The 16,042-nt window shown below is 33.4% G+C and overlaps 1 protein-coding gene across 13 annotated transcripts in view; it reads right to left on the bottom strand.

Moving 5' to 3' along the window:
• LRRFIP2 (LRR binding FLII interacting protein 2) overlaps positions 1-16,042 on the bottom strand; it is a gene marked incomplete at its 5' end in the record, with an annotated part of 71,842 nt that overhangs the window by 19,918 nt on the left and 35,882 nt on the right. For 7 of the 13 annotated variants that reach the window (XM_084248404.1, XM_084248406.1, XM_084248409.1 and 4 more), the window contains 3 exons: positions 2,539-2,709; positions 10,253-10,369; positions 12,178-12,222. In XM_084248404.1, coding sequence (XP_084104530.1) covers positions 2,539-2,709; positions 10,253-10,369; positions 12,178-12,222 — 333 coding nt within the window. Of the gene's footprint in view, positions 1-2,538; positions 2,710-7,598; positions 7,671-10,252; positions 10,370-12,177; positions 12,223-16,042 lie in introns of all 13 variants that reach the window. The other 6 variants (XM_084248399.1, XM_084248405.1, XM_084248407.1 and 3 more) reach the window with 1 other exon arrangement.

The following is a 16,042-nucleotide window of genomic DNA, read 5'->3' as shown; positions in this document are numbered from 1 at the left end:
TGACTTCAGATCTATGTAAACATTTTATGTAATTGTAAAACAAAACTAAATTTAAAAAGCAATTCCCGATGGTCGTAACCAAGTGTCCACCAACATGTACATAAACAATATAATGAAATGTGTATGTGACAGATATATACAGTAAATGTTATTCAGGAAGGAAATCCTGCCACATGTTACGACATGGATGAAACTTGGTAAGTGACTGGCTAAGTGAAATAAACCATTTACAGGAAAACAAATACCATGTATATGATTCCACCTAATCAAATTCCTAGAGTTATAAGGTAGAATGAGAGTTGCCAGGAAGTGGAGAGAACATGAAATGGGATTGCTTTAATGGGGACACTGTTTCAGTTTTGCAAGATGTAAAGTTCTGGAGATCTGTTGTACAACAGTGTGAATATATTTGACATTATTGAAACTGCACCATTAAAATGGCTAAGGTGATAAGTTTTATGTGTTTTTAACCATTCATTAAGGTAAAAATAATTTTAAAATAAAAACTTTAAAGTAATTCTTAAGTATTTAAAATAAAACGTAGTGAATTTAACTATCCATTTAGTAGCAAAGGTACAAAGAGAGAAACTATTTTCAGTAACTTAAAAAAACAATAGTTGCACTATATATAACTTAGTGGCAAAATAACCACTGAACAAAACAAAACAAAAAGCTTTGAACTATTTCAGTAGTTATATAGCATGTGGTAACACTGGTATTGCTATTCTGGGTAATGTGGGAAAAAAGCAATGAGAAGAGCATATAACATAATTACTATCATCCCCAGTGACTTTGAGAATTGGGTGTGGTAGTGAAGGAAAAAGTAGATATACACATGTAAAACAGAAGAGGCTAAGTAAAAACTCTAGAGTCCTGGATATGAACTGGAACCATCAGCATAAAATTATAATATACTTTCTTAAAAAAAAAAAATACCCACATACACATATCCTACATAATTCACTAAGAAAAAGTCTATTGCCAGTGACCAATTTGGTGGGAAGAGCACCCCTGGAACCCTCATGTCTCCACTGAAAAAGAACCAGGACTCACTGCACAAATGGCTGATTTCAGCTGTGGAGCAAGAAATGAAGAGGTGAGCCTGGAACACCTTGTGCTGGACAGCAAAAAAGGCACCTGAAACAATCAGGCGCCAGCCAAAATTACTTCAGCATTAACCTGAAGAGTTTCATATCTTATTCATTAAGAACAAAAGCAACAATGATCAGAAAAGCTTGAATTCTAGACTTCATAATGATATTTTGTTTTGAATTTTTTTTAACTTTAACTTTTTTAATTTTTTAAAATTTAAAAAAATATCTCTCATTTTTTAAAATTTATTTTTTTATATATTTGTTCTGAGCACAAGGGACTATGGTGATGGTTCACTGGTGCTATAGTTGTGGGCGCACTATGGGGACTACATGTGAAGACAGAACATAATATTTTAAAAACAAATAATTGATCACTATAAGAGGATGCTAAATAACCAAGCCCTTGTTTAAAAACTTTTAAATAAAGGAAAATAATAAGCCTTTTGCTCAACTTTCCTATGTAAATTGTCTCATTAAAATAATGAGATGATATAAAAAAAATAAAATAAAACTTTAAAAAAAAATAAAATAAAATAATGAGATGAATTTCTCATTAGAGATAGACTTATGCTAATAAATAAAACATAAAAGTGAAAAGAGAACTCACAGAATAGAAAATTTTTGTAAGTCATGTTTGTTATAAAAGATTTATATCTAAGATGCATAGAGTATTACAAGTCAATAGCAAAAAGATAGTTCAATTTTTAAAACAGGCAAAGAATCTGAAAAGATATTTTTCCAAGTAAGATATACAAATAGTTATTAAGCATATGAAATATTTTTAAAACATTGGTTATCAGAAAATGCAAATGTAAACTACACCTCTCTGGTGAATCACACCCTCCTGCCCCACCTCTGGCCTAGACTCCAGTTCTTATATGCATAAATAAAATAAATCTTTAGGAAAAATGGGCCATCTCACTGAAGATCTTTGGAGCTTTGTGGAGTTCCAATCAGTTATAACAGGAAGAAATCAGTAACTCACTGTAATTATCTCATTATGAGATAGAAAATAAAAGTTTAATTGTGCTCTATTTTCAGAAACTAGGGGTCATAAATTTTTCCTTCAGAAAATAAATTTCTTTTAAATTAAAAAAGAAAAATATCTTACATTTTGTCAAACAGGCCAGAGGGGTGTCTGTGTGTGTGTGTGTGTGTGTTGGGGTGGGGGGCAGGTTAGGAGGATTCACCAGACAGAGTGGGGAGCAGAATAGGCAGATTGACTGAGATACACTGCTGCAGGGAGCAGCAGGTGAGACATGAGAGGTCTGCTGCGCCATGTGGGTCAGTTACCCGGCCAGGGATTGAGCTCATGCTGCAGATAGCTTCATAGTGCTGAGACTTAACCCCTGGCGCCATCAGGGAGGCCCAACCCCATAACTTTTATATAGCAGGGTTTTATTTGCTGACCCAAGAGAAAGGTGTGACACAGGTGAGCAATTACCTTTGATTTTTCTTCATTTTCTCTATAAAATTCTGCCATCTGTTCTTCCTGTTCTTCAATAACATCCTTGAGGGTATCTACTTGGTAGATTAAATTGTTCTTCTCGTTGTCTAATTGTGCATTGGAAACCATGGCTTTCTTGTATTTTTCTTCCACTTCTGACAAAGACTCCTAAATGAAAGTCAAAGTCATCTAAATATGTTCACTGCTTATATGCAATATAACAGGAAATTAAAGCACTGGCACAAACACACAAAGATGCATTTTTGCAAAATATAAGCAGTTTAGGAAATTCTTTGTTTAGTAACATGCACATAAAACAGGAAGACAGTAATAAGCCAATAATGCATTTATAAAAATTATATATATTCTCTGCTACCCAATAAAACAAGATTAAGTAGCAATGTTGCCTCTGAGCGATAAAGAGGTATACAAACAACATAGGGAGTCATCACTGTTTTCAGAAATGTTACTTTAGTAGTTTTTAACAAGAGCTGTTTGGTGTTCAGAATGCAGTCATTCAACAGAATATGGCCTCTTTATATAAGTAAACTGATACTCAGTGATTTTGCCACTTCCTATAAGTTTATTTTTAGACTTTCTTGCTCTGCATAATAATGGCAACATAAATTTGTAAATGTTTTTTCTAGTAACTACACAAATTTCAGTCATTTTAAATAAATAAAAAATAATTAAATGATTACCTGAAAAAGAACATAAAATGCTTGAAATTTTATATATTTCAAAGTTCTCTGCCTAAAAGTAGCTTATGAGTATGCTTTTTAATAACTGTATCTAGTTTGATAGATCACTACTACCTGGTGACTGTTTTTAAGCTAAAAAAGAAAAATGTGTTTTTCTGATGGAATTACTTATGGAAATAAATTTTAAAAATACTAACACAATGTTTATCAGAGATCAATGAAACAGAACTAAGAGTTCAGAACCTTATAGTCATGCGCAATTGATTTTTGACAAGGGTGCCCAGAAAGCTTAATGGGAAAGAATCATTTTACAAAAAGTGGTATTGGGGCAAATGAATATCCATATGCAAACAAAAACAAAAGAGTAAATCTTCATGACCTTGAATTAGGCAATAATTTCTTAGATCTGACACCAAAAACACTCTCAATGAAAGTAAAAATAGATTTCGTTAAAACTAAAAATTTTGAGCTACAAAAAAAAGCCATCCAAAAAGTAAAAAAGAGAACCCACAGGAGGGAGGAAGTATTTGTAAATCTTTTATCTAATAAGAGGCTTGTATCCAGAATATCTAAAGAACTTGCACAACTGAAAAATAAAAATTTAAATTAATTTAAAAATGGGCAAGGATTTGAAAACATATTTTTTCAAAGAGGATATATAAGTGGCCAGTAAGCACACAAAAACATACTCAACATCATTAGTAATTAGGGAAATGCACATCAAAAAGACAATGAGATACCATTTCAGATCCACTAGGATGGCTATAATATGATTTAAAAAAAAGAACCAAAAACAATATAACAGGTATTGGTGAGGATGTGGAAGAACTAGATGCCTCCTACATTGCTGGTGGGAAAGTAAAATAGTGCAACTGCTTTAGAAAAGTTTGGCAGCTCCTCAAAATGCTAAACACAGAATTACCATATGTCCCAGCAATTCCATTTCTAGGTATCTATCTACCCAAGAGAAACGGAAAGATAAGTCTATACAAAAACATGTATACAAATGTCCATGACAGCATTATTTTAATAGGCAAAAACTAGAAACCCGGGTCTCCCTGGAGGCACAGTGGTTGAGCGCTGGGTTGCGAAGCTGCCCGCAGCCTCTGCAGCGCCGGTTCGATCCCCGGCTGCTCCCCGGCCACCGGAGGAGGGTCCCGCATGGCGCGCAGACCTCTCCTGCCGCCCGCTGCTCCCCTCAGCAGTGTACTTCGGTCCGTCTGCCTGGTCTGCTCCCCGCTCTAGCTCTGGTGAATTCTCTCACCCTCCCACGCTTCTGACTGTACCCAGTGCTTGTATAAATGATAAATAAATAAATAAATAAATCTTAAAAAAAAAAAAAAACCAAAAACTAGAAACCCATATATCGACCAAGCAATGAATGCATAAAATGTGATAAAACTATACATTAGAATATTACTTCACCATTAAAAAAATTACATATATACACACACATATATTAATATTGTTATAAAATAGATGAATCTTGGAAACATGCTAAATGAAAAGTCAATTAAAAAAGGCAAAAACATTGCATATGATTCCATTGCATATGATTCTGGACATATGAAATATCCAGAATAGGCAAATCCATAAAGAAAGTAGACTGGAGATTACCTAGGGCTGAGTGGGAGAGAGGAGTCAAGAATGAATTAGTATGTGATATCTTTTTAGGGTAATGAAGATGTTTTAAACTTGGGTCATGGTGATGGCTGTACAACTTTGTGACTATGCTAAAAAAACCAGTGAATTGCATACTTTAAATGGGTAAATGTTATGGTATGTGAATAGTATCTCAGCATATATACACACATACACTTAATGCTTCATAAACCTGAAGCATGCTAACAGGCAACATTTATACTAGTATTGGTAATAAATATAATCAAAATAAAGAATATAAGCAAACTCAGTTAGTAGTATCTTAATATAAAACAACAGAGTTTAAATGATTCTGATCCATTTCAGAAGCTAACAGCATAAAACAAGTTCTCCTCACAACTCAGTCCCAGATAAAATGGGTCATAACTGCTTAAATGCCATAATCTAAGAGACTCAATCTGGAGAAACAAGGATAGAAATATCTAACACAACAAATTTAACATAAAATTTGTGAAATGTGGTCTTTGTTAAATAATAGGCCACAGATAACTTTTAAATTTAAGTATTAAGATAGTATAAATTATTTTACTCTAACTACATGTTTTCAATATGACTGAAAACCTGGACTTTGCTTTAGTGTCTGAAGAGGAGATTTTATTGTTGTAAAAATAATATAAGAATTATTTTATTAATTCACTTGTGAAGAATAATCAGTTCTCAGAATGCTGTGAAATTTTAGTTAGCTATGTATTTCATCTTTTAAAAAATGTATTTAAACTATTATTTATTTCTTACATATTTTAAATTTGTTAAACAAATATGACCAAAAATGATGAAGGAAATTTTATTATTAAAAAATTTACTTACCACCATAAAAAAAAAAGGATTTGGATATGTCATATCACAATGTTTGGATTATCAATCAAATCATTTTTCTTGTACTTAAGAGTCATTTCAAGGATAGTTAATAGCTATCTGCGGTCTGAAAACAAGTTCAGTTATGCTGACCATGAACTAAGAAAATGGGTTTTATCTATTCAATTTAATTTGTTCTTTCGTATCCTTTAAAGAATACAATAGTAGATATAAAAGGTAAGAGAAAAAAATACTTAGAAGCAAATAAGCAGGGCCTCCCGGATGGCGCAAGGCGTTGAGTGCAGTGCTGTGAAGCAGTCTGCAGCCTCTGCAATGCGAGTTCAATCTCCGGCCAGGGAGCTACCCACATGGCACAGCAGACCTCTCCTGACTCACCCACTGCTCCCCTTAGCAGTGTAGTTTGGACTATCTGCCTGTCTGTTCCCTGCTCTGTCTCTGGTGAATCCTCTCACCTCCCACACCTCTGGCCTGTACTCCAGTTCTTGTATGCATAAATAAATATATCTTAAAAAAAAAGAAAAGCAAATAAGCAAGTCTCTGAGTCACACTTGTTTTCCGAATACATTGTTACATGAGACTTTAATGAGTAAATTTATTTAATGTACAAGATTTAGTCCCTTGAGTGTAGATAAAAGTCAAATCTCTTAAACTTTAAAAGGAGGATTAAATCCTGAAGATCAGAGCAATAACACTAAATGAGCACATCAGCATACTATACTGAGTCTATAACTCTCCTGATATTACAGACAACCTCATGTTGCCTATCAGCAGCTTCCAGGCTTCCCTCATGGACACTTTCCATAGGACTGCCCATGCTTCTTGGTACTGAGCCTTAATTTTAAGTTCTGTGTGGACTATAAACCCCTGAATGAAGGTTTTGGCTGGTAACTAGGCTGCTTCAAGTCATGCCAGTGAAGCTGATGAAAGTCTTGTCCATTCAGTCCAAAGGCCCTTTGGGGTCTATCCTAAGTCACCTTTCTAAATGCCTTGCTTATGCTTTTCTAGAGGACTGGTGTATAGTTTTGTTTCAAATAGGGACAGGAATGTGTTACGAGGAGCTTTTAGAATCCTCATATTAGGCTTCATAATAAATATCATATGTAATAATATTATGAATGCATTGTAAATATAATAAATATTATTATATACTAGGTTTCATAATAAAGCATACATTTCACAATAATAATAAAACATGTAAAAGAGAGCAAGATAATCTGGTACTACTACAACCAAAATGCTTGGTTTACATGTACACTTATATTGAAACCTGGTAACCATTCTTACTAGGAAAAGATAAGACCCATTTAAATGTACCTCCAAATTCTTTAAGGCATTAAATCTATGTAACCCTTCTGACCTATAGGTAAAAAATATCTAAACAAAAGAAAACACAGGTTTTATGCTGAGTGCTCTCATAAATATTATAAGTGCTCTCATGAATAGTTCTTCTTTCTGCCTTTAATGTAGACTGAATTTGGTGATAGAAATAGACAATACTTTAATTTCTACTTGGAGGAATAGTATGGCCTAATTTTCATTAAAAAAAAACTCTTCGAATTACTTTTAGGTGTTTGCTCAATTTAATTTTGTTTGTCTAAAACACAAGGGCCATGCAAGTATTTATTTTACAAGGTTCAAAAACTGTAAGGTATAATATCTTTTTTTGAATATTCTCAAAACTATACTAAAGATTTAAACATAAGCAGAGAAGAGATTGAAAGTTTGCCTTTCCTATGCATTGCAGGTTAAGCACATGCTTGAAAGACAAACATTGTTAGTAAAGCTATGTGCAGTGGGTTAATATCACTTGTGAAACCACCATTACCAACACTTCTGCATACAGACAGCATGCTTGGACTGCAGAATGAGCCCTGATACCTTTAGTTCTTTAAGTCCCTGCATGTATCTCCCTTCTACATCCTGTATCTGGTCCTTAAGGTCATAGATATCCTGCAGGACATAGGAATGAACCATTGCATAAAACCATGTACAAACAGATATTAAGTCTCAACGGATTCAGATGAAAATGTGATTTTTCTCCATTTAGTCAAAGTATACAAATGTAACTCTTACTCCAAATGACTGAAAAGGGCAAAACAGGTCAGATGACAGTGAGGCTGGATAAGATCTGTAGTAATTGATCTAAAGTGTTAAAATATTTTCTTGTCATTAAATCCTACTGAACTAGATTAGCAAATGGGAATAGGGCTATACATGAGAAAAAGTTAAAACTATAACATTTTTAATACAATTTTGTACATTTTATAAGTAATTTAAGTAATTTTTAGCATAATACTTTACCTAGAGCTAGCAAAATCAGTAGTAAATTAATTATAAGCAGCAAATTTTACTGATATGCATAAGTTTTAAAGACTGTACTAAATGGATATAACTTGGTTACTGACCAAAATTAATTTGGAAAAAAGAAAGCAGAGGGAGGGAATATCAATATACTTCAAACACAATGTCAAATGATATAGTCTATCTTGAGGACACTATTTAAATGATGAGAAAAGCTTTTGCTCCAAGTGTTATTATACTCTTCAGGGGAAAAATAAAGGTCAATTTTTAAATGGAAAATATCGTTTCTTTTGTACCTGACTCTGCTACATAGGGTCTATTCCAGATGCCTGATGGGAAGTAACTGCCCTATGGCCCTAAATACAATTTTGCAATTACAGGTGAGATAAATTACCAAAGACTGATAAGACACATTTTAGATGATATACTTTTCTATCCCTTTGTTTCCACCTTGGTAGGCTTATCTGTATTTTACTCATTCATTTATTCAACAGACACTTATGGAGAATTTATGAAGAACTCAGAAACAGGATACAAAGGTCTCATTTTCTTCAAAGGAGCCATTCTTTCAAAGAAACACAAATAACTGGCAAGAGGTATGATGTCTCAGGCTGTAAGGTCTTCTCCCCTGGTTATTTGCCCGACTTCCTATTCTACTGTCACTGCCACTTTTCTATCCTCTCCTAATCTCCAGTCTACATTTTCAAGATACCTCTTCCACAAACCAAACTCCTGCTACCTGGCCTATAATCTTATTAATGTGATACCTGCCTCTACCTCCTCCTCTACTCTGTCAACAGAAATGAACCTCTAAATCGGGCAGGTCCATTCAAAGCCCCAGACATTCTTCTCACCCACTCAAGCACTTTGCTCATCAGTTATCCTTCTCCTTCCTCAACCTTCAGACTCTTTTCTCTACTGGCTCAATCCCACCTTTAAAAGAAACAAAAACCTTCTCTTAACCTCTCTCTGCTATTGACCAACCAACTCCCATCATCCAATATTTGCTTCAGAACAAATTTCTTCCAGTATCTACCATCACCATTTTGACTTGCTTATCTCATCCTCATTGTTCAACCACAGGGTTACTGTTCCTTACCTCCAGTGCTGCAAACTGTGGTCAGTCATCTTTAAAGAATGCAAATTAGACAGTATTGCTCCCCTATTTAATGTGCCACAGTTGTTAGGGTAAAACTGAATTCCTTTTAGGCTGCCACACTAGATGCTTTGTGGTCTGACCCATCGCTACTTTTCCAACCTCTTTTACTCAACACTACTCCTCACGTCTCATCTTACCCTCTGGCCCCTTTGCTGTACTGATAATCTCCAGTTCTCTCAATATTTCTCTGAGGAAGTCTTCCCTCATCAGCTTCTTTTCCTGGCTAATTTTCATTCTTCCTTTAAATCTTAGCTCAGTTTGTCTCCTCTAAAATGCTTTTTGTTACCTCTGCTCTTTCAATGTAGATGATGCTTCTCTTTAGATGATGAATCCCCTTTACAGTCCTATGCTTGCTACTACCATAGTATCACACCATCTACTTCTGCTGGTATCATCAATGTGTCTTCCCTATGAAAGTGTGAACTCCTAAAGTCCAAGTATGTTGTACTGCCTAAATCTCCAGGGCCACTTGCTTTATAAATGTTGAATGAATGAATACACTTTTTTATTCCTCACAAATAGCAGGTCTGTAAATAGACATTCAAATACATTTTGAAAAGTGCCATTTTTCAAGTAAAAGGTTAATATGAATGGAAGCTCAACTGATGGACTAAATGAGCTTTTCATTATTTGGGTATTTCTGTTTTCCTAAATATTATTATGCTTCTATTATGAAAAACCGAGACATAATGGCATCCAAGCAGCTATTACCCATAATAGCACTAAAGACTAATAATTCCCAGAGTCTGGTTCTTTGTACATCCACATATTTTCCATTTAAAATATGGCCAAATATTTCTGAGATAATTACTTTCACATACATTAATTTTTTTTTTTTTGACATTTGTAAATTAGCAAAACTCATTCCAATAGCACCATATTTTCAGGAAACAGAAGAGGAAAAAAATTATCTGATCTTCCTTTCAGGTCCTGAAATAAGTCACATTCTTAAGTTGTACTGACAATTATTTTTAAGAATTCACAAGCCTTTCTTTTTACTAAGTCATGAAATGCTAAGTAGTTCCAGTAGACTAGCAAACTACAAATAAGCAAAACAAAAACTGTGGCTTACCCGCAATTCACTTAATGAGGTGTCTGCCTCTATTAAGCTGCTGGTGTCACCGCTTCCCCGTCGGGACGAATTCCCACTTAGAGGGGTTGTTGCTGAGGCAGAATTTCGAGATGAAGGCTAGAAAGAAAGAAACACAACACTGCTAAGTCTTGTTTAAAAATATTTGAAAATTTAAATATATTAGTCAAAAATTTTAAATGTGCTTATGCGACTTACACTTGTGGTTTGCACTGTATTTCCTCTGGATAAAACTAAAAACAGGGCAAGGTTGTGGAGGGAAACCTAACACAGTGTAGACAAAAAAAATCACCAAGTGCAGTCTAAGGCAATTTTAGATCATCTTTGGAGACAGGTATTTAGAGAAAGGCCTCTATATATAAATTACAACTTCATTCACATCATTCTGATATATTTTTGGAATCTAGAATTCATATAAACTAAGAAGGAAAGAGTCTCTGTGGGAGCTGTTTTCTAAGTTTATCTTTGCTCTATTGTAAACACTAGGTTGAGACATGAGATTAATATAAAAGTTTTAGAATGTTTTAATTGACATGTTAATTAGCAGTTCCCCTGTTTAATTCCTTAATCTTCCTCTTTAGAATATTCTAATATTTTGTTGATAAAGTTGGATACTATTTGTAACAGAGGAACAATACTCTGTGTCACTGTGAATTTAGATTGTTCTAGCCACAATTAATTTATTTTTTATTATTTTTGTGGCCACAATTAATTTAAATGTGAGACTTTATAACTGGATTAATAAGTAGCACAGATCTGTGCTATTCAATATAGGAGGCACTGGCCCAAGTGTGGCTACTGAGCACTGGAAATGTCATTAGTCCTAATTGAGATTCTTTTAAGTATAAAATATATACTAGATTTCAAAGGTTTAGTACAGGAAAAAGAATGCAGTATGTCTCAATAATTTTTCATATTGAGATGATTATGCTAAATGAAATAAGTCAGACAGTTACCAATGGTCTCACCCATTTGTGAGATATAAATAACAAGAGAACAAACCAGCAAAACAAGAATCATTCTTAGTCTCATAACATACTGGTTACCAGAAGGGTTGGGAAAGAGGGAGGAGAAAGTAGGGGAGAGATGACAGGGTTGTGGCACTGGAGAGCTGGTGGAATGTGGAAAAAACGCATACACATATGGAGGTGTAAATTTGTACTCCCAGAATTATAGTTACTTACATTAGTTGGCAAATCAATAAAACATGGGAGAAAATTAACAAAAAAATAATTTTTCACATTGATTATATTAAAATCTTTCTATTAAAATATATTATTTAAACTAATTGTACCCATTTCTTTTTAGTGTATTTAATGGGTATTTAGTAGCTATTAAAAAATTTTAACTTACATATGTGGCTCATATTTGTGGCTTGTACTGTATTTCTGCTGGACAAAGCTGGCACATCTTTTTTTGGGTACAGCATAAAATTAATTCTAATAAATCACTTTCCTAAGATGATTTTCTAAAAATACTTCTAGAAGAAAATCAGGCATTTTAACACATAGTAACTTCTGGAAAGGATTTCTTTTGTTTCATAAAAACAACTTGTCTGTAAAGTGAAAAAAAGTCTCAGAATTTTTGTCACCATCATTCCTAAAGACACTTCATTGTCAGTATCAAATGACTTCTTAATAGGATCAAATTCTAGAGGAATGAAAATCAAAAGAACAGTCAAAAATTTAAAAGGTGACATTCAAGGACATAAAATACAGTGTCTTTTCTCTTCCCAGTGTTTCACATGATTCAATTACAGAGGAATGTAGGAGAGCAAGGACAGGAAGTAGATGAAGAGAGGAACAGCAACTCTACCAGTTCATGGTAGTAATGTAAAGAATGAAACAGTAGTAGAAAGCTGAACTGACACTGAGAACTTAACTCCCTTAGGAATTAATATAACTCACCCTTGTGTAATTTTCAGCATACTGTTTGTCAGATTTTTCATCCAACTAGAAAAGAAGAGAAAAATCAGGAAAGATCCTTAGTGTGTTGATTTTTTGGGTGGGGGATATCATTGAGTTCTCCAAGTTCGACTGATGTTTGGAACCTAGAAGTAAACATACTAAAAACTGAAATAAAAGATGTGACAGAAGACAAAATGTCAAAAATTTTATTTCTTCTCTTAAGGAAAATATGGAATAAGTAAGCTGTCCTTAATTTAAAAACTTAGAACTTTAAAGAGAAAACTTCTTTTCATGGTATTTAAAACACTTTAAAGAAAACTATACACAAACTTGGGTTTTAGTATCACAAATGTTAATACGAAGAAACTTGTACACATCACAAGGAAAGCCTGATAAACCAAAACCAAAAAATTTTGTTATCCAAGTATTATTAGGACCCAAGACACATAGCTAAGACTAATTGACAAAGCAAAAAAAGTTCACATTAGACTAAAACATGCAAAATAACATCACCAAAAAAAATTTCCCCACAACATTAAGGATCAGTTGTTTGGTTTTTTTCTTTTTAGTAATACACACACACACACACACACACACTCTCTCTCTCTCTCTTTTAAAAAAAAAAAATCAAACAGCACAAAAAGGCATGTGAAATAATAAGTCTTTCTCCCTATTATCCAATTCTCATTCTAAGGGCAACCAACACCCAAGTCTTTGAAAAATTCTAGCAATAGTATCCCAAATATATTCTGTATCTCCACCCTCCCTCCTCAACTAGTTTTCAGAGATGAAAGTATTTCATTTTTTTTCCCATGGATTTTATCATTCCCTGACCCCATATTAATTTGTTATCTGATCTCTTGTTAATGTAAGCTCTAGGTCTGTATGTTCTTTTCTGCATTCCTAACATCAAGAGTAGCACCTAGCATGTAGAAAGACTCAAAATTTATTGAAAGAATGAATAAATGAATCATACCCCATCTGTACTTACAGACTTCGCTCATTAGCTATAGAGTATCCTATTATCTGACGTTCCATAAGTGAGTTATCCTATCTTCTGCTTAAAGATTGTTTTAGACTCTTTAGGTACCTTAAAGATCTATTTCAAAACACTAATTTTATAGTTGAAGAAAGAAATTCGGAAATGAAATTATTTTTTGAAGGTTGAACTACTGTCAGAGTTAGATCCAGATAGCAATTTGGTAAATTTCAACCCCAGTGTTCATAGTATATTATGTACCGGTATAAACTCTACCAGTTACCAGTGGGCATGGGGGAATCACACAGGGACTTAACTAAATGAAAATATACCCAAACTCTAACTCCTAAATTAACCTTACCCAACCAGTATAGAGAAGAGATATGAAAACCTTTCTCAGTTAATTATTATAGCAGAAAATATTTTATTTCTGGTTCTACTAAGACTACTTCATTCTAACTTTCTCGTATTTGAAAATTTTTCTTTTTCTTTTCATTATCCACAGTTATGTTCATTCTCTCAGTAAACACCTCTCATTAGTAGTACTATAGTAGTACTATTAGTAGTTGGTAATTTTGAAACTATCTTAGATTTTGAAATATTTTTGCTACTTCTTGCTGCAATGTTCTCAAAATAGAATTGCTTTTAGTTCACTTAATTTTTTAAAACTAACCACATATGAAATATTTTTAAACAAAATGACAGTAGTTTTTTATATTGGCAATTATTGCCATGAAAAAGGACAATCTTCCATTGCACTTACACTACTAAAATACACTGCCTGATATGTGATATTCTTCACGTTACATCTTCCAACTCTTCTGCGAATGAGTTAAAGGGAAAAACAAGCAGCATTCAAAAACATTCCTCAAGGTCTATTTGAAATCCTGTCTTATGCCACCCTCTCACAAAAATGACTCCAAGCCCACCCATTTGTTAATAGACAGTCAACTTGAAATAATCTTACATTTCAGAGGCTGCATTGCAATGCTGATTCTATTGCCTTCACTATCTTCTGAGAGATCCCAATTGTGGCAACACAAACTGATCATGCACCAAACCTTAGGGATTGTTAAGGCAGCAAAAAAATGCCTAGGGCAGTCTTGCCGCAGTCCAGTTATTTTGGCTGCAGTGACTTGGCCAGAGGCTCTTCAGTTCTCATTTCTCAGACTTGTGCTATATTACGTGCTATCTTCCATTTAGACAAAAAGCTAGTTGAAACATGGTATTTTAAAAGCCCCAGTGCTGTTAGAGCCAAGACAGCTGCACTGCAATGACAAGCTAATATTCATAACGATGACCCAAAGAGCCTGCCAGACCCAGAAAGGTTTTTAAATGCCATAAAATTCAATCATGTTTAACATAATAAAGTATAGAATAGGGAAAGGTTGGTAAAAAGAGTATAAACTTTTAGTTATAAGATGAAATCAATTTAAAATCAACAAGGGTTGTTTTTAAAAATTCAACAAGGGTTGATTTTATAAATTGTGTATGAACATGGAAAAATGAATATGCACTAACACAAAAAATGTTTATAAGATTTAGTAAATGAAAAATCAGAGAACACAGGCTGTGTGTTTTATATGGTCCCAATTCTCTAAGATAAGCAAATTAAACAAGGAAAAGTACTAAAATCATCAAAATGCTAAAAATAAAAGTGGCTCACAAAAAGGTAGATTAAAATTAAAAAAAAAAATCACCCCCCCACCAAAACAAAAACAAAATCCAATAAGCAAAGTGCTTTTTTCCTACAAAGGCCCTCAGGACATATTCATTATTCTCAAATATTTTCAAGTAACAGTATGATATTGTACTCTTAAATAATTAAATAGGAAATTTTCCAATCAATAAAATTGTTTTTTGACAGTTGGAAATGGAAAATTAGCTGACAAGCTTGTAATATTTCATTAGTGTTACTGTGCAAAGAACATGGGATAGCAAATTTTATATCCCAATATGAATGAATAAAATTTACAAGTAAAATTTTCTTAAAGAAATTCAGATTATCAACTAGAACACAGCATCTTACATAGCTTCTCCATATTTCAGAGATAACTGCCTTTTCCTTATTTATGTCTGGGACATCTGAAAATTATTTGTTCTTGACATTATGTAGAACTGTTTCTCTTTAAATCTAAACTCCTTATTTCCTGAAAATAGCACTTCAGACATTCTTTCTTAGAACATATATCTTATGAAGTCTTTAAAACTCTGTTTCTTCTTAAAAGAAAAATATTAGTCTCTGATTAAGAGGCCATTTGAACTTTATTTCAGCTTATGACTACTATTTTGATAATTTTACATCTTACTAAAAATGGTAAAATACAACTGAATCTTTTTTGAATGGACACAGCATTTTAGTTATGAATGCATGTTGGATACCATCATTTAAGAAAGTTGTTCAAAAATAAACTCTAGTGTTTTGCTCCAAATCACTTTTTCCCCTTAAAAGGATAGAGGGAGATTTGATGTAAGTGAGCTATACATATCTGATGCAGAGCAACATTCAGCATGCAGCAACCAATTTGTCAACCATATCAGTGAATCTGACACACTTGATCAGAAGATAAAGGCATCAGAATTTATTCTATTTACTATTTAAGGGTATAAAGTTGTATTCTAATGAGGTAGATTACTGTGTACTTTGCTTAATGTAGTCACTGGATTCTAATCCTTTGTTACATTTTAATTTATGTATACTAACTTGATAATGCTATTCAAAAAGTCTGAGGTAAAAAAGGAAAGAGAACAGAAGATCTCATTTTCCAACCACAGAAGGAGGGGTAATTTTAATTACCTCCTAAAGCAAGACTGGCTAAGGATCCCATTCAGAAATGCTTTAATTCAGACATTACAAATTAGAGGCTAATAGGAGTCAAAAGTTTT

This window comes from Talpa europaea (genome assembly GCF_964194135.1).
Source record: "Talpa europaea genome assembly, chromosome: 11".
Classification (NCBI taxonomy): domain Eukaryota; kingdom Metazoa; phylum Chordata; class Mammalia; order Eulipotyphla; family Talpidae; genus Talpa; species Talpa europaea.
The sequence above is the reverse complement of the archived record's forward strand: the minus strand, read 5'-3'. Positions and strand labels throughout refer to the sequence as shown.